Source organism: Chroicocephalus ridibundus, chromosome 8, assembly GCF_963924245.1.
Source record: "Chroicocephalus ridibundus chromosome 8, bChrRid1.1, whole genome shotgun sequence".
Classification (NCBI taxonomy): Eukaryota; Metazoa; Chordata; class Aves; order Charadriiformes; family Laridae; genus Chroicocephalus; species Chroicocephalus ridibundus.
The window spans coordinates 54746971-54770734 of record NC_086291.1 but is presented as its reverse complement, the minus strand read 5'-3'; the positions used below and the strand labels follow the sequence as shown (position 1 = coordinate 54770734).

Sequence of the window (23764 nt, the reverse complement as noted above, 5' to 3'; positions counted from 1 at the left end):
AGTAATAGGAGTGTGTTGGCTGTATTGACTATAAGATTGCTTTGGATATTTTTTAAAATCTCAGTTCCTCTTGGCTTGCCTGGTTTTGTGTCGTGGCTTGGTTTTTACAGTGACGGTACGGCCCATTAATCTGACAAGTTGACCTGTTCACTATAGTGGAGCGACTGGAAAATGAGTGGATTTCTTAAACTATTTGCAAACCGATACTAGCCTCAGGAATTTCTGGATTAGTCTGAGTCTTATTAGTGAACATTGCAAACTTTCAGAGAAATGCTCTGTACACACATGCCTTATGCTCCCTCTTACAATACCTACTTTCATTTCTAAAGCCCTTTGTGCTCAGAGGGGAAACGTGAATTTAAAGCTGGTGGAGCAACTTCTCTGTACTTGTATTTATGGGTAGAAATTCTTTTCTGGATATTGTCAGAGCAGTGAAAGAGATTGCTGGCCTGCTGCTTGCCCTTTGAGGGGAGAGGAGAGCGAGGATGTTCCTGTCTCCTCCTGAGCTGGCCAGTGGAATGGCTACTGTGAGCTGCCTTGGCTGGCTGTTTTTAAACCCTGAGGTCGCTCACACAGCGGTGTCTGGCAGATCTGCAGTGGAAGGCAGAGAGCACCCGTTGGGCACGGGGTAGCCCCACGTGGCTGGAGGCAGCCAAGGGACAGTCACGTTTTTAGTGCTCACTTTTCTTTGTCCTTAGGTGAACTTGCTGTGGTAGCAAATGCAGGAACCCCTCAATTGACTCCCATGTTCTCTTCACCAGGGAGACTCTACGAAATAATTGTTCCATAATGACGATACTGACTTAGTTTCAATAATTCACTCTTAAACCGGTGGGTGGCTTGTGGTTTTTTTTTTTTCCAGAAGCCTATATTAGTTTCCAGTTTTCTGCATTTGTTGATTCGTAATCAATATATATAGATGATTAAAGTTTTGTCCACAATATTTACCAAGCTCATCTCAACTGGACTGGAAAAAAAATATTTACTTTCTGGCAAAACAGTGCAGAAGAACTTCTAGCACATCAAAGTTTTCCAGTAATGGCTTGAACTTCTATAGCAGGAATCAGTTCAGTTACCCTTTAGTTGGGAAGAGCTGACTTCTCAACCATTTTCTGAGTTACGAATTGAGTTAAAAGGGTATTTTTTTTTTCCCCCTGTCTCCACGCAATGAAGTTTTAATTAGGCTATTGTGTTTTATTCCTTGCCACTTTCAAAGTAAAGAAATGTGATGCCCATGTTAAACAAATTGAGTTCTCATCTAACACGTTCTCTGATGGTTCTCTCTGATGATCATCAGTTGCTGGGTGGGGTGGGGCACGGGAAACAAAGAAAAAGCCTAAAACTTGATGCTCCTGTTGGAGCTTTGGAAGCTGCCAAGATGTCCTGATCAGCAGTTAAGGCCTATTTTCCTCGGTAATGCTGGCATTTCTAACGCTGCTCCCTTGAATTGCTATGTCTTCTCTGTAGTGTTTCTTATTGCAGATGGTTTTTGCAAACTATGTGCTCCTGAAATATCCGTATGGGTATGTATTTGGTAAACTAGTCCATTTGGCATATTGGAATAACATGAGGACTTGTAGTAGGGAGGAAGAGTCTTGTTGGATTGAACCCATGGTGGTTTGTAGCTTCAAGTTTTCAGCCAGCACCTCACCAGGGCTTCTGAAGGGTGGTCAGAACAGGAGCGGGTTTGTAGGTCCTGTAGAGAGAGATGGACAGATGGGGGGGAAAACAGCTTCGGAAAGGCAGTTGTACCTCCAGTGAATGCCTTCAAGGGCCCAGAATGTGGGCTGGGGGGAGAGAGAGGGGAAACAACCCTTGAGCATTAAGTAGGATAGTATCTCTCGTTGTGTCTGTTAACGTATTGTCTTAAGTGTTTTTAATGATTGTTCTTAAATAGCAGGATTAACTGGAACAATTCATATAATCCCAGTCTAGTCTCTGCTTTCACAGTCTTTATTTTGAATTTGTAATAAAGAAACATTCTCATGACCTTTTAACCATCTACAGCCCTTAATGCAAACTTCATAGAGCAAGTTTTGTTCACTTGGTATACCAAGTTTTAACTTCTTAAATTCTAATATTTTTTAATAAAGCCTTACTGTAACTTTTATGAGCTTTGACTTGTTTACTGTCAATAAATACTGAAGGCAAAAGGTGATCCTGTGGGGTTTTTTTTTAATAGATTGTTGTAATGAATGGACTGAGGCTAAACGTGCTGAAGGATTGATTGCCTTGCTGAACGTAGGAGCGATGCCCCTGTGCGTGAAGAGACAATACCATGGAAGCTTGTACTTGGCTCAGGGAGGCAGCAAACGGTCTTGATGGCTGTTGGCGGTTCTTGTGCAGGGCTGGAGGGGCTCGGGTGCTTCTTGCCCAGCTTTTGGTGGGGCTGTGGGCTCTGGTTGTACTGCGTGTTTGATCCTAGGGGAAGTCTGGCATCCTAGAGGGCAGAAAATGAAGGCTGTGGGCTGCTCATCAAGGGTGTGCAGATGGATTTGCATGTAAAGAACTAATTTGGGCATGCAGGTGGGTCATGTTGCTTATCCTGACCCCCTTCGCTGTGTCCCGTGGTGGCATGCAGCTTCCTGGGGTTCAATATTTCACTGCTGCCTCTCCTCCTGCTGTCCCCGCAGCCATCTCCTGCGGGAGTGCAGGTGTTGCCTCTCCCTTCCCCAGGGAGGGTGATTGCTGCTGCCGCTGCCTCGGAACCGTTCCATCTCCTGCCTCTGCAGCCTCCTGAAGGTCTCCGACTCGATGTGCACCTCCCTGGGCGAACCACCCAGCCCTGAGCCGGCATTGTCTGGCAGCTCGGCCATGAAGGAGCAGCAGCTTACGGTGAGTCCTCTTGCTTAGGGGAGGACATGGGATGGGGAGGAGCAGCTGGGTTGTACCCAGTTCCAGCATCCTTCCTGTGGCGTTCCCCAGTTGTCCTCTGGTGTTCCTGGGCTCTTTGTGCAATGCTCTGTGTCATTTAAAGCAAAAGTTGTGTATAAGTACCCTGCAGAGGAGAAAAACCTACAGTAGGGGAGGTGAGGAGGGGTAACCAGGCAGGTGGTGGGTCTAAGTCCTCCTTGAACAGGGGTTTTCAGCGTGCCCATCTCTGGGATGTGTTTGAGTGACAGATTCATAATAAGCAGCTGGGACTTATGGTCCTGTCTGAGCCCTCACCATTGCTCCGGGACCTCGGCATCTCTCTGTGGTGATCAGAGGAAGAGCAGTGCTTTGAAAATGTAATCTTTTCCCAAGTCTTAACCTTCAACCCTGTGGCTCTGTTAAACGGGAGCATTGCCCTCATGCTGTGCTGAAACACAACTGAGGCGGACACAGCAACCTCTGCTCAAAGTGGAATCACTTAGAATAAAGTCACTAGTATCTAGAATACCTCGCATTCCTCTCTAATGCAAAAAAAAAAACCTTAGTACTTGGTGTGACCCATCTCCACATGCTGCTTATTTGGGTTTGTTTTCTTGCCCTCGGTGGCCAGGGCTGCCAAATACAGGGATTAACCGGACTATTCCGGAGGTTAAGGCTGTTTGAGAGGGATTTGCACTGTCCGCTGTCCCTTCTGCAGGACTTGCGATTATGGTGTGCGAGATAATATTTCCAAATGCTTCAAAAAGATGAGTTCAGCCCATGGGAATGCGATGCAACTCAGATGAGTTCAGGGAGATGAAGCAGCGAAGATAATTGCCGCATTCTTGCGAATATTAAAAGCTTTCCAAAGCCAGGGAGCCCCCCTGTGCTCTGAGATATTCACAGTGAAGAAATGTTCCTTTGCTGTTGCTGGAACTGCTCAGAAATGTGTACTACAGTGCTCAGGACTCAGAGCTGTTCGTGAAATGCTCATTAAATTGACGCGTAGCTTGTTATTGTGAAATAAATCTGGTTCCTATAGTAACTACTTTCCCGTGACTGGTGGGGCTGCAGAACAAGTCTGTTTCAATAATTGCACGCCCTCCTGATGAGGCATCATTTCTGTGCATTGTGCGGTGTTTTATCAGCATCGACTCTCCTGGCAGGAGCTGCTAAGGGGATGCTGCTGGAGTTTATGAAAGGGAAAACAGCTATGGAAAGGTGAAAATAGAATTTTTCAAATCTCTATCATTAGCTGAGACGCCAAGGGCAGCTTTTAGGTGGGATTTCGAATTGGTAGTCTTCTCTGGAGGGGAAGAGAGAGGGAATTCTGCCCCTCTGCTCTGGGAACACCAACAGCAGAAGGACACGGAGCTGTTGGAGCGGGGCCAGAGGAGGCCCCGGAGCTGCTGGGAGGGCTGGAGCCCCTCTGCTGTGAGGACAGGCTGAGAGAGCTGGGGGGGTTCAGCCTGGAGGAGAGAAGGCTCCGGGGAGACCTTACTGCAGCCTTTCGGTACTTAAAGGGGGCTACCGGAAAGACGGGGACAAACTTTTTATCAGGGCCAGTTGCCATAGGACACGGGGTAATGGCTTTAAACTAAAAGAGGTGAGATTTAGACTAGATGTAAGGAAGACATTTTTTTACAGTGAGGGTGGTGAAACCCTGGCCCAGGTCGCCCAGAGAGGTGGGAGATGCCCCATCCCTGGAAACATTCCAGGTCAGGTTGGACAGGGCTCTGAGCAACATGATCTGGTTGAAGATGCCTCTGCTCATGGTGGGGGGTTGGACTAGATGGGCTTTAAAAAGGTCCCTTCCAACCCAAACCATTCTATGAAAATGGAGTACCGTGTTTCTGACTGATTGAGCTGTGGCACAAGGCACTGGCAGTTAATTGCTACTTTATAATCCCTCCAGTCCTGCGATGAATTCCAGCTTCCGAGGAACCCCGCGGGACCTGCACAGATCAGGGCCAACTTGCTCTGATCTGGTTGAACAGGCTCATAATGATCGCTACCTGGGATTAAACAAAATGGGTACTTAGCGAAATGCAATTCCCTTTCTTTGTCACGGATAACTTTAATCAGTGTTTTGGGAACACGGGGGAGTCTGTAGGCGTGCTCAGCTCTACGGCTGTCGGTACCACGGTCCCAGATCTCTGAAGGTTCCCGCTGGCAGCAGCGATGACACGGCTGAGTTCGTTCTGCCGCCTTCTCTGTCAATCAGCTGGAGCCTCACTGGGTTGGAGACAGAAACAGGGGAAGAGGGAGGAAGAACTTGTCAAGATAAAAGTGCAAATCATGGGAGAATTAGCTGGTTTAAACTTTATAAACTTTCTTAAACACTCCAGGCCCTAAGCTTAAGGTTTTAAGATTGATTGGCGGCAGAGATGCAGCGAGAAACTGTAGATGCTGCTTGCGTGGAGCTGGTGAGTCTGGGTGGCCCCAGCAGGCACGAGCCCCGTGTTTGTCCTTGTCTGCAGGTGGCCCTTCGCATCCGTCCCATCAGCCAGGCGGAAGCGGAGGAGGGAGCTGCCCTCGTGGCTCGCAGCGTGGGCGTGCAGGTGAGCTGGGGCTGTGCTGGGGCAGGGGGAGAGCCCCCGTGGCCGGGGGGGGCCTCCAGGTACCACCTCGCACCACCACGAGGTCCGGCTCTTCTGGTTCCCGAACACTTGCGTTCAAATCCCACCTGGCTGGGACACAGCGGAGATACAGCATCCCCTGCAAACATCACTTCGCCAGTTCTGCACCTTTCACCTCTTGCTCCTCTTTTTAAGACTGCAGGATTACCTTCTCTATGTCGCTACATCTATGTACATATTTTTATTGTGCCCTTGTTATTTACCTTCTTTCCCAGTGTAAATCCCATTATTTTCTATCGTGCTTCAGCTGATCTTTCTCTGAACCCTTTCTGAATCCTCGATAATTCTGTAACACATCTTCTCTCTTGTTTCCACGCAGTAGTCAAACGAGAGCAGCCCTCAGAAGCTAAAAGAGAGCATGAATCTCTCTTTGCTCTTTATGGATTATCTTACAAATGCAATTTTTGTTCAGCACCTTACTGGCAAAACATCCTCATCCCCCCCCTTTTCTTTTTTTAAAGCAGCCATTAACCTCACAAGGATATCGACTTTATTTTTATACAGCTTATTCAGACTTGCATCATCTGCCCCGAGATCTGTTTTCTCTAATGGAAATCTGGGAAGGAAATGTGCATTACATTAGTCTGAGTAACTTCTATCTTAATAATGCAAATAACTGTAATTATGGCAGCAAATTAATTGACTGGGCAGTTGAAGTACTTAGATTTCTTGGTGTATTTTGATTTATATCGTGTTCCCGGCTATTTTTACTCCCAGCCTAACTCATTTAGAACTGCTTCTGTCTGATCATTAATCTTAACTCAAAATTGACTCTATCAGTGTCTTGTTATGTTTTAATGCTTCCATGCGATAGCAGAAAATCTCTGCCATTAGAACGCTGCCAGTTAGACGAGGTGGGAGCCCCAGGTTGGAAGAGAAGGTCTCTCTTGGATGCCCAGACATGTGGATTTTGCTGCGAGCAAAATTTGGATGTAACAAGGACTCAGTAAAAGGGGCCTGAACATGTTTACAGAGCAAATTTCTAAAGGAAACAAGCTGATCTCATTCTCCAAGCTCTGCTCTTGGCTGTCGCACTTGCATGTGCACATGATTATGTGTCAGCCCATCTTTTGCAGGCAAATGCCGCCGAGGATGAACCAGGAGTTCCCTTCAGAGTTTGTTCTTGTGTTGTTTCAGGTTATAAGACCTGAGCCTGAACCAGTGAAAACTAAAGAATTTAAAAAAAAAGGAAAAAAAAAAAAAGTAATTTGAAAACTTGCAGATCGAAATTAGAGATACTTGTTAGAGACTTGCAATTTAGCAGGAAATGCAAAAGAAAAAGCAAAACCAATGTCTTGACATTTCCTGGACGCCTGTGGGCACTTGGCCTGGGCACTTGTCTGTCTCCCATGCCTGGCGCACCGATGCAGTTCTGCTGTCGGTCAAGTGGTGGTTGATCTATGCTTTAATTGCTTATCTAATGATCTGTTTACCTGAGAGAGAGTGGAAGCTGCTCTGGAGTAGGAGGCACAGGGTTCTCTGTCCCTTCCCTTGAGGCTTGAGCATCTCCTTCCGAGCCCTTTCAGTGGAGGAGAAAGAATACTGTTCTTCACAGTAATTACATACGGTGATAATTATGCACTAAAATAGATCCTAAGGGACTGAAAAGAAACAGAACCGGTTCTGCAACCTGCTGCAACTCCTCTCCCACCTTTGTTTTTTCCTTAATAAAAGCCAGAAATGGAATTAAGTTTCTGTCCTTGAGCAATGCAGATATTTCTATCATCCTTCTGCAGGAAAGGCTTTGGAAGATGACTTTGGGCACTTTTGCTCCCAAGGAACTTAACTATTTTCTTTCACAGCTCCTCGGTCCGAATGTTGGCTGATGGTTGAGGTAAGAGGCCGTGTCCCCCTGCTGCTTGCGTGGGGGCTGGTGGGGTGACACGTCCCTGCAGCCACTGCTGTTGCCCAACGCCAGCGACTGTTTCGCTGCACAACAGACCTTTAAAGCATTTTGCAGCAGCTGCTCGTTCTCCAAATTACAGGAGTTGCGACATCGGTTGTGAAACAAAGCTTGTCGGCCTCCACACCCTGCATGTAAGGGCGTTATCCACGCAAAGCTGTAGCAGAATGTTCCTTTGGCCCAGAGATGCTCTACGGAACCCCGACAGGCTCTGAACCAAACCCAGAGGTAACGGCTCTTCTTCTGACTTTATCTTATAACAGAGGGTGGTCCTGATGGATCCAAGCGAAGACCCAGATGACATCCTGCGAGCTAACAGATCCCGAGAAAAAACATTTGTATTTGACATGGTTTTTGATCACAGAGCAACCCAGGTAACATCCTTCCCCTTTGTTTTAACCAAAAGGCTTAACATTAGAAGTGCTTTCCCTGCTGAGATGGATGTTCTTGGCAAGTGAGTAGAACTGCACATCCCAGAGGCCACATGTCGCCCAGATAAAAGGTGACGGTGCTGAATGCAAGAGGACCGGGAGGGTTTTGCTTTTGTCGGAGAAGCAGAGGGACACGTGCCGCGTTCAGCCTGCCTCTCCCCCCGGCACAGGCACGCCCCAGAGGCAACGCACCCGAGCAGAGACGAAAAGCTTTGTCTCCCGAGGTCCCCGGTGACTGAGATCATTGTCACATCGCCTGGCTCCTGCTCGCACACTTATTCCCTGTGCCCCTCTTGTTCTGCAGGCTCACGAAGGAGCTCTGGTGCCCCTGCTGAGCCATGCCTTGCGGGCAGACGTACGGCGCGGTACGAGGATTCCATCAGCACCTGCGTTGCGTGATGGCCACCATGCGACTGCAGCCTTGCTAATCGCAAGCGGTTCAGTTGTCTGGTTTCTCTTGCATGTGAAACTTCAGTGTAGCACCCTTCTATGCCAGCTAAGACATTTTTGGAGGCCCAATGGCACTCCTCAATAAAGGTCGCAGAGAGAATCTGCTCCCTTCTTGAGCAGACACAAATTAAAAACAAAGCATTCCATGTTCAGAGCCCAAGAAAAAATAATCAAATTTAAGGGCATTTATTTTAGTAAGCTCCTGCACCTTTGCCTGCCTTTAGAAAATTCAATAAACCTCAGTGCTTTTCTGCTTATTTTGATGATGTGTCAAAAATTCAAATGGTTCGCGAATTGTTCCAAAGCCCAGGAAATTTGTAAAACATAGTGAGAAAATCACGGGGAATGCAATTATGTATGGATTGTTTGGACAGCTGCTATGCCTGACCATAAGTTCATGCTTTTTTGACTGAATTAGGAGGAAGTATACGTGTCCACGACCAAAAGCCTGATAGGAGGAGTCATTTCTGGCTACAATGCAACCATTTTTGCATACGGTCCAACAGGTACAGTAGTCCCCGTAGCCGTACTGCTCCAGGTGAATAAAATACATCTGCACAAACCAGAAATGAACTATAATGCCAATTACCTGCTTACTGTTGAGGACGAGACTGAAGCATTAAAATACCATTCTCATCAGGAAGCGTGGATCTTCCCTTCGTGTTAAAGGAACAGCAAAGCTGCCCTGTTTGAGGAGTCACTTAACTGGGGGGGAATTCAGTGGAGACAAATCTCTTCCCGTTAAGGAGGGGGAGGAGATGATGAGGGCATCCCTGCAACGCTGGAGACTGATCTCAGGAGAACAGACACAGCTGTAGAAAGCACCTATAGACGATATGAAAACATATTTCTACCCTAGCTCTGAACACCTCGGTGGGCGGCTAACCTACCTGTCTGCCCATCTGCAGGTTCTTTTCCTACCCATTTTGGATGGCACGTGCCATGTCTTTCCTGCGGCAGTGTCATTGTGGGGTGAGAAACAGGAGTAACTGGAGGAAGTTTGGGGCCAAAGGACAGAAATCAGAAGAAAATTGGGCTTTATTTGTTGTGGAAACTTGCTCATATGGAATTTGGTCTTTGCTCTTCTTTATATCTTTAATAGGCACAGGAAAAACCTACACCATGCTCGGGACGGACTGTGAACCAGGGATTTATATCCGCACTCTTGAGGACCTCTTTAAGGCCCTTGAAGCTACCGCCGAGGAGATGGATTACACAGTCTCCATGTCCTACCTGGAGGTGAAGTGTCCGTGCTGCCTCAGATCCAGGCTCTGTGGGAGTTCAGGAAGCCCATGGGAGCAGGTGTAATGGGAAGCAGGGTGTCCAAGTCTATCCATCACACGGTGCTCCCCTCGAGTTGTACAGCTCTAACCTTCCCTTCTTCCTTTCCACCACAAAGAAAACAGGATCAACTCAACCCTCTTTGCAGATCTAAGGACCCAATGCCAGTCTCACACCAACTGCTCGTTTCCTACCCTCAGATCTATAATGAAGTGATCCGTGACCTCCTGAACCCGTCCTCGGGGTTCTTAGACCTGAGAGAGGACTCCAGAGGCAACATCCAGATAGCAGGAATTACAGAAGTCTCCACTACAAATGCTCAGGAGGTACCTGGGGCTACAGCCCATGGTGAGGAGAAAGGGAGGGGGGTTTTGCTCGCGTGCAACAGTGCTTTAAAGTTACTTGACACCTTCCCATTGCCTGTGCCTTACTTGGTAGCAAGGAACTTGTGTAGCAGGACCTCGGTGGAACTGGATTCTGGATTAATGTGATGGAAAGGGCTGATCATGGGGCCATAGCTGGGGTTGAAATCCCCAGCTAACCTCCTGCTAGCTCTGCTGCCCCAGGGTGCACACTGCTTTCCTGGAAGGACAAGAGTGCTTTGATTTGGGTACGCATCTGTCAACAAACCATTTGGAGAGGGAGAAGAAATAACGAAACACCCTTGATACGCACTTCTCCACGTGCCTTGGACATGAGATAAACAGACCTCCCAGGAAAACAGCCCCAAACCCAGCAAACCCACACTTGCAAGGTCACAAGCCAAAGAGGAAGATCTGGGGAAAATCAACAGCAAAAGCCCCGCTAGTGTGAGCGGGACCAGAGTTGTCCTGTGCCCTGGGTGAGGCGCTCAGTCTGCTGCTAGTCGTGCTATGGCTTGGGCAGAGCTGTACATAGAATCACAGAAAGGTTCAGGTTAGAAGGGACCTTAAAGCCCACCCAGTACCACCCCCTGCCCTGGGCAGGGACAATCCCACCAGCCCAGGTTGCTCCAAGCCCCATCCAACCTGGCCTTGAACCCCTCCAGGGATGGGGCAGCCACAGCTTCTCTGGGCAACCTGGGCCAGGGGCTCACCACCCTCACAGCAAAGAATTTCTGCCTGATATCTCACCTAAATCTCCCCTCTTTCAGTTTAAAACCATTCCCCCTTGTCACGTGGCTCCCCTCCCTGCTCCAGAGTCCCTCCCCAGCTTTCCTGGAGCCCCTTTAGGGACTGGAAGGGGCTGGAAGGTCTCCCCGGAGCCTTCTCTTCTCCAGGCTGAACCCCCCCAGCTCTCTCAGCCTGTCCTCACAGCAGAGGACATCTCTGTGTGCTTTTCTGTGTCATTTAGATCATGCAGCTGTTAACAAAAGGAAACAAGCAGCGCACCCAGGAGCCCACTGCTGCCAACAAGACGTCCTCCCGCTCGCACGCAGTGCTGCAGGTGATGGTGACGCAGAAAAGCCGAAGGCAGGCAATCGGCGAGGAAATGAGGATTGGGAAGCTTTTCATGGTCGACTTGGCGGGGTCAGAGAGAGCAGCCCAGGTACAGCTAGATCTCAGCAGCTTTTGGTGAGACCAGGCTGGATTCCCTGGATTCCCTCCCTGTCCTCATCCCTGGGGGAACCAGCACTGTGTGTTTCTGTTGCTTTAGAGCAGTAGTTTGTACCTGAGACAGGCTAAAAATAGAAGAAGTTTGATGGTATTGGTAATGTCTTTTATTAGATCAGCTAGTATCATTGGAAAAATGTGAAGCAGCTTTTGGGTGCAGCCTTTTCTCAGGCCTGAAAAAGCCGCAGCGGATTTCACACGTATAGAGAAGCTGAGGTCTGTTCGGCAGGGATCGGCTGGGCTGTCGGAGAGAAAGCTGGTACCAGTGGAAGGGAGGGATGCTGGTGGGTGGAAAATAAGGCAGCTGGCTCCTATGGGAAGGAGGAAACACTGGAACTCGGGGAGGTGATTTGAGGGAGAGAGATTTTTACATACTCAGTGCTTCTGCTGAGCCCAGGAATTCTGGAGTGATGTAGTTATGCATCTTAATTTCTGAAATCATCTTTAGGAAAAAATTAATAGCTGCCTTCTAAAAACCAAGAGGCACGGACCCACCATTCTGAAGCGTGTGCTCTGCCTGTCTGTCCCCCTTCCCTCCCTCCCAACAGACCCAGAACCGGGGCAAGAGGATGAAGGAAGGAGCCCACATCAACCGCTCGCTGCTGGCTTTGGGCAACTGCATCAACGCTTTGAGCGAGAAGGGGGGGAGCCGGGCCCAGTTTGTCAATTTTCGAGACAGCAAACTCACACGCCTGCTGAAGGTACTGTCCTCCGCGGGCCAGCAAAGAGCTCGGCTGCTATCACCACGCAAATCAGACAGGGCTTGAGTGCTGATCCTTGAGGATCTCTGCGCGTTGTCTTTATCCAGCTTGGAATGCTCCTCCGGGATCTTGCATGAGCTTTGCAATGCAATCAGGGCTTGACTCAGACGGTGCTGACTCTATAATCAGTATGTTGTCTAGTCATCGGCGCTGTTAAGGAAGGATGTCCTACAGGGTTAAGGAAATCCTATAGATTTGGGTTGTATGTCTCTAAGCTTACAGGTGATAAGCGTTTTCTTTTTTTCTTTTTTTTAATGAACTTACTGCCTCTGAGTGTTTCATCCCTTCTATAAGATTTGGCTGAAATTGGCCAATAAATTTGGATGTTGAGAGTGACTATGTGCTGTCAGAAGTTGTATCCCCCTCAGGAAATCAGGAAGGTTGCAGGCAGGCTCCTTGCTACACTGGTTATTGTATGGATCCTTCACAACGTCATTTAGGAACCTCACCTCAAGCCTTGGTGCTGAGCTACCACCGCTGCTGCCTGACAGATGTGTTTTCTAGAGGATGGTGGGGAGGAGAAGGGATGGAGAAAAAGGCAGGTTTCTGTTGTGAGCAGCTTTGAGAAGCTGCCAGCGTATTTGTGGGAATTGTGATTTTTCTTGCAAAAATTCTTCCTTTGTAGGAAGTTAATTACTTATTGATTTTTGCTGTTGATGGAGAGAGAGCCTAATGAATGGTCTTTTACCAGCACTTCCTTCACTCCTAATTGGGATTCTCCATCAGAATCTCAATGAACCGCAGGGGTACCCAGCTGCGGTGGTTACCACCAAGCAGCAAGCCCCTGTCGTGTCCATACTAACCACATCCGCACTGCATCCCTCTAGGACTCATTAGGGGGCAACAGCAGGACGGTTATGATCGCACACATCAGCCCAGCCAGCACCTCCTTTGAAGAATCTCGCATGACCTTGATCTATGCCTATCGAGCAAAAAACATCAAGACGCAGGTAAATGGGGAAACAACTCGCGAGGGGGTGGGGGTTGGAGATTAAAAGCTTGCAAAGCGGAAATAGAAGATGTAGCAGATGAAGGGAGAACAGACTTCAGGAGGTGCAGAAGCTCAGTGTGAGTGATAGAAGAGAAGCAGAGGAAGGGAACAGTGGAAAGCAAATTGTGTAGGTCATGGATGAGAAGAGGAATATGAGAGCCAGAACTAGGGAGCAAAATGATGGAAAGGCAGAGGATGATGTCCCTGGCATGGACCTGGGCGCAGAACATGAGGAATGATGGGTGGAAGATGGCTATTAGGAGGACAACGTATGGGGAATCTCCCAGTGGGGATGCTGGGCCTCGAAGAGGAACTGAGGGGCTGCAGGAAGGAGGAATAAAATGGAGAGGCTTGTGGGGTGAAAGATGATGAACAGTGATCTACAACAGGGTTTTCACTCTTTGTGGATCTCTGTTTTCCCTGTGGACACAAGGTCCCTGGCTTTTCTCTGTTGCCTTCTGGGTATTTCCCAGAATTAGGGAAAACCACTAATCTACAGTCTCCCCACTCCTGAGGACAGATTCTTCCCCACCGCAGGATTCAGGGCCCATCCAACCAAAACTGTAGCTTTGTTTGCAGCCCTTGTACCAATAATGCACCATGGGACAAATGCTCACGTGTTCTGGCTCACCAGGTAAAATGTAACCTGCGGAATGTTGACCAATACACCAGCATCATTGCGGACCTCCGCAGGGAGATCGAGCATCTGAAGGAGAGGGTCAAAAACCAGGAGAAGGAGAAAAGTACAGCCAGCACTGACCTCGGGGATCTGCAAGGTAGAGCCAGGAGCAAGAACTGTTCTGGGGTATCTGGAGGGAAGGGACCTGCGAGAGGAGCCGTGTGGATGTGTTGTAGCACTTGGTGGGCCTCCATGTAGATGTAGCTGGGGGAAGCTGGTTCAGCAATGCTTGCGGAGAACACCGTGTGATGGGCAGGGGAAATGAAGTTGTTCTTCTGTGTGAGCCTGTCTCTGATGTGCTGCGAGATGCTGGACAACACATTCAACCTTCTCAGCATCTTCCCTAATATTAAAATGCGTTAAATTTCACAAACCTGCCCTTGAAAAGAGCTTTGACATCAAGTGGTGGCATTTGCTCTGGGAAGTCCTGACTCTTACAGAGAGGTGACCAAGTTTGTAGCCTGCGTCACTGCAGGCTCTGAAGCTGTGTCAGGACACGGAACTCTGTTGTATGGTTCATTGCACTTAATAAAAAATAAAAAAAAAAAAAAAATAGGGAGGGGGGCAGGGCAAAGCTTTTAAAGCATCAATTGTTCTGCCCTGGGGATTGTTCCTTTTGTCAGTGAATCTGGCAAGGAATGAAATAAAAATAGTCAAGTTCTCTGACAGACAAGACACGAGGTATAATGGGTCTCTGCCACCAATACCCAAGGTCATTTCTAGATAACAAGCACAGAAAACCGATACCTTTTTGGTTTTGGCAAGTGGAAAGGGGGAAGAGACGTCCCTGCAATGCAGTATCCTCTTAGTACTCACAAAAGCAGTAACAATGAGACCTATTTACTGCTAATAATACAATCATAAAGATATATCGGATTTCTTAAGAACATGATTAATTTCAAGAGACTGCAGAATGAAGCAGTCCTATAAATGAACACCTTGTAACACGTGGACTGAGTGACTTGGTCCCAAAGTAGTTTTGTGGGGGCTTGGCAGAGGTTTACCTGGCCTAATGTCAGGTCAGAAATGTCTTCTCCTGCAGCAGAGAGGCACCAAGGTGCTGAGGCACACAGTCCTCGGGTGATGAACACCTTGCGGGCACAGCTGATGGGGGCTTTCAGGGAGCAAATGGAGATGCGTCGCAGCCTGATGGAGCTGGAAAACACCAACATTGAGCTGCACATTGATACCTGCAGGCACCTCCTAACAATCACAGAGTGAGTACCTCCTTGGCTTTCAGCACGACTTATACGTGGACCTCCAAACTCACCAGAAGAAATGCCAATATCCCATGGTCCCCCCAACAAAAATGACAAAAAGATGAGATCAAGTGTAGGTTTGAGATTTACCTATGTGATGAGATAAAACTTGGGAGGGTGGTGGTCTGCAAAAGGTACCCAGGGATTTAAGGTAGATTAAGTCCATGCGACTCTGAGCCTTAGATTAAGGTGCTATATTTGCAACGGGTGATTTCTGTGATTGAGAAACACATCCCTAATCCCTCCTGCTGCTTGTAAGGAGGCTGCAGCCCACACATGGTGCTGCACTCGAGTGCAATTGCCTGGTGTAGCTCCATAAGGCAACCAGCTGCCTCCAGCACCAAGTTTAAGCTCAAGACCAACAGTATAAACGGTAGATACCTCACCTCTATTTGGACCTTATTCTCGGCTTGTGTTTTAATGGAAAAAACTGGATGTCAGCACAGACTGGGGTTGTCCTTCCATGGTCCAGTCATCCTGTGTTTGTGGAGTGTTTTCCATCCAGATGCACTGCATCTGGGCATGATTTTATGTCAGAGAAAGCAGGATCATCCCTTTCTTCTGGATAAACTATAAGTAGGTGTCAGTTCCCTGTCATTATCACTAGTCACCCACCTAATGCTGCTGTAAAATTTATAGTGCCTTAGGCTTTGGGTCATTTGTAGTTAAAACAATCTTCAGGACACTTGAGATGTTCAACAAGTACCTGTGAATAGGCAACAGTTTGTGTTCAGTGGAGAAAAGCACTGTTCTTGCCATGGGAAGATGGCACAGGAGGCCTGTCTTAGAGACTTCCAAACGTGAGGAAGCTAATTGTGTCCTTCTGCATGGCTTGTCCAGCTCCAGAGCAGCCTGGACTAATTAGTTCTGCTGCCGTCATGCAAGAAGGAGTTGGACAGACACGATGAAGGGCTGTGCGTGTATCATTAGAGTTATGTCACCATGTCCCAGAAGTTCCTTTCTTTTTGTGCCAGCAGCTGGGAACGAGAGAAGGCTCAGGGTGCATGCAAGTGTGACAAGCCAGCAAAGGAGGAGAAAGGTGAAAACACAGAGGAGGAAGACAGGGAAGCAGATATCGTGGATTCACCTGAACCTCATGAAGTTACAGTAGCAAGAGAAGAGATCAACCTGCTGCTGGCAGAGCAGCGCAAGACGGCGGCCCTGAAGGTGGGGAGGTGAAGGTGCCCTTACGGTCACAGCTCTGACCTCTGCCCGGCAGGTGCCTGGGGGCAGGATGGCAGCAGTGTACCTCGGAGAGGCTCTGCTGGTTTGGGGTGAGCACTGCAAAAGTAGCCTGGCACCTGTGTTGCAGCTGGGCTCCTAGATACTCTGGGCTGCTGAAGGAAGCAGCACGGCAACACTGATGTTTGCATCCTGCCGTTGTCCCTCTGTTTTTTAGGATGTGGGAAAATCACAAACCCATTTCCCCTTTCAGGGACATTTTGAGGGTTTGTCACTCACTCGTTGTTCAATGTTTTGGTAATCATTTTCGGTGATTATTTTTTTGGCAGCTAATGTTAACGTTTGTGAGCTCCTCTAGGCAAGGACTATGTGTCTGGATACATCTGCCATGCCTGAAACATGGTGGCTGCTAGTAGAACGCGCAAAAGACTTTTTGTAGCTGTTACTTTAATCTCAGCGTGAAGGACACAGCAGAGACTTGCTCAGATGCCTTTGCTATCCCAAGAAGCCGCACTGCCTTGACAACCCCCTGTCTATCTCTTTCAGACAGAGCTGGAGCAGCACTTAGCAAATGCCAAGGAAAAAGCTTCCCAGATGGAGGAGTTTTTCCCCAGACAAATCACCAGTGAGGATCAGCAGGAGGTGCTAAGGCTCCTCTGCAGAGCCCATGAGCTTGAGCTTGGCAACACAGAGCTGCAGACAAATACACTGTACAAGGAGAATCTATTGTGCCAAAAGGATTTTGTGATCCAGCAACTGCAGCAGCACATGCTGCTCTGTGAAGAAATTATTCAGCAGCAGCAGATGCTGATACAAGGTAAAGCAGCACCTGTGGTCCTGCTCTGTCATTATCTTTGAGCTTTGTTTTCTGATGCCAAAGTGGAGAACAGTCCACCCAGAAAACCTTGTCTCAGATGTCATGACTCCACAGTTCTCAGCTGCTTCTTGAGGAGTGATCTTTAACTCTTTCCCCCCACCTCTGCTCCAGCCCAGAACATTCCTGTCCCAGAGACACTGGTGAGGTTACACCACTTGCACCTCTCTGAGCTGGAGGAGGGGACACTGAACCGCCTGCTTCTGCTACACTCGGTGATGTCCGGCATGCTCAGGGTAAGGCAGAGCAGACCCTTGTGCTGGAGAATCCATGTTGCCCCATCCTCTTGTGTCATGGCCATAGATTCACACACACACGAAGCCTGCTAGGTCCTGCTGCCAGTCAGGAGCTGCACAGAGCTTTGTTTTAGGAACATGCTGTCTCTGGAGCTCTGCTCTCCTTCCCTTTGACTCAAGATAGATAATAAGGCTTTTAGTGATAAAAAATGACCCAGGCAGGGCTGTGCATGAGCCAGCGTGTTCATTCTCCCAGTTGCTGTTGCTTTAGATTTGAGAGAGATGACTGTGGCTTGGTGGCAAGCAGAAAAGCAAAGGTTAGGTGGCCAAACGTGCAACTCTACAAGCAACTGCTGAAGGAGACCATCCCCTTTGGAGGCCTCTGCTTGCTCACGGCACAGTTGTTATTAAGGTTCTCAGGCCTTTCATGCAAGAAGGGGAAGATACTGCTGGCCTCTTTGTCTTTGGAAAACTTGTGTGTTTTGAGACGCTAAGCGGCTGCCAGGAAATTGCCAGAGTCTTCAGCAGGGAGCCCAACCAGCAGTGTCTCCTGTTTATTATGATTGCCTAGAATGAGCAGGACAAGGAGTTGGGTTTCACCTTGAATAATAAACTTACTGATAGTCATGTTGTCATATGAGAAATTAAACTACTTTGGGTGCCCTTCCACAGGAGAGGAGCAAATAGCAGGTGGCTGGAACTATGGAAAAGCACACGAGGGATCAAGAGTGTCTTTGTGACTGCAGGCTGGGAGCCAGGGCTAGAGGAGGGGCTTTACAGTGAGAAAAATCTGCTGAAGATCTCATTCTTCCCTCTTCCTGCAGCCCCACAACAGCCCTTCTCTGGATGTAAGTCAGCATCTGGATCCTAATAAAGATGGGGTCAGAAAGGATCTACCTGAGAACGTGAAGGACCTTCCATGGGGGATGAAGTTTGATATTCCCTCCATCACCCTTGAGTCAGACAGGTAATGTGAATCCTACTTATTATTCTCTAGGGCATGGGGACCTGGCAGCTCCCAGCTAAGTCCCCAGAGCTGGGCGATATCGAACTGGAAGAACCTCCAGAAAGTGGAATCTGTAAGAAAAGAGTTTCCTGGTATACTGCTCTTGTAAAGTAGCTCTGTGTTTTAACAGGAACCTTCTCTGCAGAGAGGGCTATGGGAGATGTTTGGATTTGCATCTCTTGACTGGCAAGCATTTAAACCAAATAAAGTAGCAAGGTTTGTGAGGATGGGGGGACAAAATCTCTCTCCTTCATGAATCCTGAAGTTCTTCCTTGCTGCTTTCTTTATTACCACATTTACCAGGCTTCTGTCTCTCATTGAAACATGTTTCATCTCTCCCTGTTGATAAAGGGCCCATGCCCCCGTCAACCTCTTGGCATATTTTTTTCACAGTGGCAGTTGCAGATCACCTAAGACCGCACCCCATAGGAAGGAGGGGTCTCTGGATACCCATCTCAGCCCAACTTTCTCTGGTTTGCCAAAAAGCCCAGTTCAGCAGGTTGGTATGGCAGGAATTGAATTCAAGGTGCGTTTGTCATGGATAGCACCTTCCTCTTGTGACAGCAGAACATGCACAGCAGCCGAATCTATTGTATGTGAGGAAGAGAAACCTTGGAAGGCAACAAAATCACTCCCAGAGCACTGGCCTTGGGTTTAAGGCCTGAGATTCATTTAAGAGGCCAAGGCTTAGCTGCCACCTCCAGTTTGGGCTCTCCCTCTCCGTGAAACACGCGGTCTCTAGTGTGTCCAGCAGAGTGACAGGCGTTGGAAATAGGGATGCACCATACAACGCATGGTCTGGTGTGAGGGGACCTGTGTTGTCCAGGATGACCACCTCCTTTTATACCATTAACTGATCTGCTCGGCCCTGATTTGATGACTATCTGGTGAGACCAATTTCACCCAGCACCCTGGAACAGGAGGGAGAGGTAGGAGCTCATCAGCCTCTTGCTTGTGGGCTGACTTGTTTTGTAGCCATGGCTCTATACAGGAGATATATAATCAAAAAGCTTTGCCTTTGTTTGTCCATACATAGCAGCTGTTACAACAATATTTCAGGTGAAATATAATGTCTTCCAAATGTTTGAAAGCACTTTGAAGGGGAAAAGAATAAAAGCTTTGAACGGAAAGCAAATTATGCTGCAATTGCTTTGATTTTTAGCAGAAACCAACAGGTGTTGCTGCAGGAAAGATGACTCCCAGGCTGCGTTCGCCCACCTCTCTAGACTCGCATGGGAAAAAGTTACCTGCAGACATTGCTGCTCTTCCACTGAGTCTGGAGACCTTGAAGGAAATTGCTGCCAACACCAAAAGCATCTCCCTCATTGCAGCCAGTCGCTGTTCCAGAGCCCAACAGAGAGACCTTGGGAGCGAAGCCTCCTCAGCTCGCTCCTCTGAGGAGGATACGCTTGAGCTGAAGTATCTCGAGGCCGGTTCCACCCCAGATTGTCAGATGAGAGACAGTGCAAGTGTGGGGAGTTTGTTGTTGGAGCCCGCAGCTGGGAGCCAGCTGTGCTCCCTGGCCAGGGGAGCACTGAAGAACAAGAGGGACCAGGAGCTGCCTGCTGAGAGGACAGCCAGAAAGAAAAGATCTCGCTCTCTCGAACCAAACTTCCACAGGGTAGGTCCTTTGTGTTTCTTTCTAATGGGGGTCGAGCAGAAGGCATAGACCCAGTGGAGATAGGGTGGGTTTTAAATACGGTAAGAGAAAGAAACAGTACAAACTGCATGAGGAAACAAATATCGTTATTCTTCTATAATGCCCTGCCTAAAGTCGGGTGTGAAGGGAATATTTTTGGTACAACGTTATCATGGTTTGAGGCAAAACAGAACCATCTTTCTGCTCAGTAATTTTATTTCTTAGCTAAGCCTCTTCTAACTCAACAGAGTTGAGGCAACAATCAGAGGTGAGAGACATCACCACTGAGGTTAACTCGACTTGGTGTCTTTCAGACCTTGAAAGTTAAGCACTGGACTCCCTCAAGCCCCAGTACAGACCAAGCTGGTGAGAACCACCTGCGCCGAGCTAGACTCTTCCATCAGTCAAAAGCTGCGAGTAGCATATCCATTGTCACAAAAGTCAAGGTTCCTATCGGCCACCATTCAGGTAGGGGACAAAGAGCCGCTGGAGACATCCTGCATCAGCTCTGTTGGAAAAGATGGGTTGTCATGTGAGAAATAAACCAGAGGAAAAGCTAATGACCAGAACTATTAATAATCTGACCTTAATTTTTTTTTTAATATTGTCTGAGTAGCTTTTGCTGGGTAAGAAAGCATATCCTTTGTAGACCGCTATGCCTCTGTGACCTAGGGGGAAGAATTAGTGTTCAGTTGGGTTCACGTGCAACAAGGTGCTGATCTCAGTGTAGTCATTCAGAGTTTCACACCCAAACCAAGCCTCAGCAAGGAGACCAAGACGTGACAGGCTGCACTGACCGTCTGTCAGCTTCAGTTGTTTTGCCTTGTCCAGACACAGAAGGTCGGGATGAGTTTAGGGGAACCGGGTACCCAAATCCTATTGAAACAAAGCCAGGATCCTTCCCCCTTCTGCCAAGGGGTGCTAATTAGTCTCTTAGATATTTTTTTAATTTAAAAAGTGGTTAACTTTTGATTTATAATGCTGCAACTTATTTTGGCTAGCTACTACAAACCCCACACATTGCAAAATGTTTTTTAAACTGTGTTCTGCTCCCATCATATATAACGAAGTACTCCCTGTCTTTGATAGAGGGGACTCCACTAGAGGTGCCACCAAAAGACGATGCTCCCGCAGGCACCATCCAGCAGAGCAACGCTGGTCGCGTCAAAGCACGGGTCCTACAGAAGCAACTCAAGGGTGAGTACATGAAATATCAGGCTGGCTGGCTCAGGAGGCACTACGATATTCTTCAGCACTTGCTCTGTTGCAATTTGAACCTAAAAAGCTGGAAGTGCAACACAAACGGTCCAGTTGGGAAAGCAGTCACATGGGTATGGGGTTTACGGCCAAGTTTTAAGTGTGGGTTTTTTTGGTTTTTTTTTTTTTTGCAACAGATGACATGGGCAATGTTCCAGAATGAGTTACACTCTTACACTCCATCTCCTTCTTAGCCAAAAATAACCTCCTAGGAAGAGAAAATAACGTTTGCAGAGGTGTTCATAAACCTAGTCTAATCCATATGTGAAGTACAAAATTTAATCTGAGCTAGCCATGTGACAACACACTGCTTCCACTGAAGGCATCGCCTTGGGATTTTCCTGAGGCAGCGATGCGCATATCCCAGTGCCTTTGCCAAGCTCTCCCCCCCACAGCCCGTGGCAATCTGTCTCTTCCCCGTTTTGACTGGCAATGAGACTCAAGTTGAAGTGTGAGAAACTTGACTGAGTGAGTACTTCATCTTCCCTTGCTTGCAGGGCCTGCAGATGGTGCCAGCAGTCGGCAAAAGCAGCAGCCTGTCACCCGCCCGGGGAACCAGCCGAAGCCTAAATAGAAGTCCCTGGAGGAGCAGGACCCTCTGGCCCCAAGGGATTGCAACTTCCAGACTGCTGGAAGTCGGGGAAGCAGGCGCGGGGGGAGTGCGCCTTAACATGTATTTTAGCTTTTGTGTTGTGATGCTGAAAAGCAGAGGGAGAGGGACCTTCTACATTGTATAATACTTTTTCCACATCCCTACTGCAAGTCTCTGCTCTCTGTACTGCGCGCTCTAGCTGTTAGCTTCAGTTTAAGACAAGTAGGGTGTTAACAGAGTCCAAGAGAAGAGGAAAACCTCATTTTCCCAGCAGCGTTTGCCTCCCAGAAGATGTCAGCATGGAACCCAAGCCGCCTTTTTTCCCAGAGCAAAAGCGTGGATGCCACCCATGCATCCAGAAGGCTCCCTGACTATTAAAACCAAATGTAAATGCCTGAGAAATAGTTTCCCCTTTCCTCCCCGCTGTCCCTGTGTGTTGCTGTGAAGCCGGGAGGTGTAACGCACGCCTGGAATGCTGTTTGGGTGAGCAGATGTTTGGCTGTGAGAGCAGCCGGAGATTGCTCCAAGCTCTTTTCCATCTACAGAGCATTTCAGATCTGACTGAGCCGGGAGAAGCAGCATGGTGATAGGTGAAGACCCTGATAAGAGCTAGCCCGGAGGTAAACCGCGGGAATGTGTTTTTCTTTTCGGAACAAACGCCTCCAGCGAGCAGCCTTCCCCATAGGGGGCTTTTTAAAAGTATTTTCCCTGCTTTTTAAATATGCTGCAAATAAAGTGATTCTGGCCATTGCACTGAATAAATAGTGATTCCATGCCCTGAACAGGAGTGGCTTTCCTCCTGGGGCTGCTGAAGTATGGAAGATGACGATCTCAGGTAGGTTCATGCATTTTTCACATGGATGAAGAACCTCTTTTTACAGCTGAATTCTCCTACGTGCTCGTTCTGCCTTGCTGTGAGAGCCCAGGCACGCTCCCTCTCCTCCTCCTTTGCTACCTGTCAAGATGGGGAGGGATAGCTCACTCTGGGGCTGAGGAAACTTTAAATTACTTATATTTATAAAATGCTATGAACCCCTGAAGTAGGGATGCAATGCGAGTGTGTAAGATGGCATAAGCAAACGGCCAATTTTCCTTGTGAAACAGAAAGAAGCAGGAAGATGTGTGATTGCGAAGTAGAAAGGTTAGGAAAACTTGTTCCCCGTGGCTGACTATTTCACATAAACAAAGATATAAAAAAAGGACACACAGATAAAATAAGCACAGACTGTGTGTAAAACAAACCTGTGCCAGCAGCTCCTGAGCCAAGCCTCTATTTACAAGACCTCACGTGACCTGCAAGCACTGAAGGACCAAAAGTGAGGGAAAACAGAGTTTTCCAAGCGTATGCATCTCCACTAAATACCTTTGGTCTGAATCACCATGAAGAGTTGCAGTGTTTGGAGCTATTTCATACAAAGAGTAAGACATTTGAGCCGAATGCATTGGTTTGAGGCTGTATCGCTGAAAGGAGGTTGTGTAACAGAGGTTGACGATTTGCCATGACTCTTGTGAAGAACACGGAGCCCCGTGATGTACTGATTTCCCTGTTTGTTAAAACCTACATTTTAAGTCTGTTAATAAATGTTAAAGTTGGGGATTGGAGATAGGGGAGGTGGAATTTGCAAATTATCATTTGTAGCTTTGGGCATGGCTGGAGGTGAGGTTGCAGCCTATCTCCTGCGCGAAGTGAGACCGTGCTCATTATCGGTGCTGGACTAAGGGCTTTTTGATTTGATTACCCTCAATCACAAGTGATACGAGCAGCAAAGGGGCCTTGAAGTCTTCTGGGCTTTTCCAGCAGCGTTTTCTACACTTTCTCTACCCCCAGTTATTTATACTTTGCTCCCAATAAAGACTGCTGGGCTATAACACAGAAGATTGTTTGGTTTTTTTCCACAAAACAGCTTGAAAAAGACTGTGAGCCCCAACAAAGCCGCGGTGTCAGGATGAGGGATGCTGTGTCCCCCTTAGGCCTGGGGCTGCTGCCACCTCGTCCACCGCTGGGCCCCAGTCGCCAGGGTTATGGTGGAGCCTGAGTCCCCCACACAGCCCGTAACCCATTTAAAAATGAGTTTTAGCTTAAACTTTCCCAGTGTAATTGCTCGCGGGGGGTAGGGGGGGTGGCTGGCCACGCAGCCC

At 48.1% G+C, this 23764-nt stretch overlaps 1 protein-coding gene across 5 annotated transcripts; it reads left to right on the top strand.

Annotated features, from left to right (window-relative positions):
- Positions 1-72: 72 nt before the first annotated feature.
- LOC134520158 (kinesin-like protein KIF19) lies at positions 73-23464 on the top strand. Of its 5 annotated transcripts, XM_063345172.1 has the most exons (21): positions 73-2315; positions 2733-2835; positions 5334-5414; positions 7659-7769; positions 8695-8782; positions 9379-9515; positions 9758-9883; positions 10890-11084; positions 11698-11850; positions 12738-12860; positions 13536-13677; positions 14623-14797; positions 15814-16006; positions 16568-16838; positions 17010-17131; positions 17956-18098; positions 18531-18636; positions 19300-19758; positions 20091-20244; positions 20866-20973; positions 21531-23464. In XM_063345172.1, the coding sequence occupies exons 1-21, from the start codon at positions 2251-2253 to the stop codon at positions 21605-21607; spliced, it is 3132 nt and encodes a 1043-aa protein (XP_063201242.1). In that variant the 5' UTR covers positions 73-2250; the 3' UTR covers positions 21608-23464. The 5 variants fall into 5 exon arrangements, with proteins under 5 accessions (XP_063201242.1, XP_063201241.1, XP_063201239.1 ...); XM_063345171.1 differs by lacking the exons at positions 73-2315; positions 2733-2835; positions 5334-5414; positions 7659-7769; positions 8695-8782 and having other exon boundaries at positions 9191-9515; positions 14626-14797; XM_063345169.1 differs by lacking the exons at positions 73-2315; positions 2733-2835; positions 5334-5414; positions 7659-7769; positions 8695-8782 and having other exon boundaries at positions 9191-9515; positions 14605-14797; positions 15817-16006.
- Positions 23465-23764: the final 300 nt, after the last annotated feature.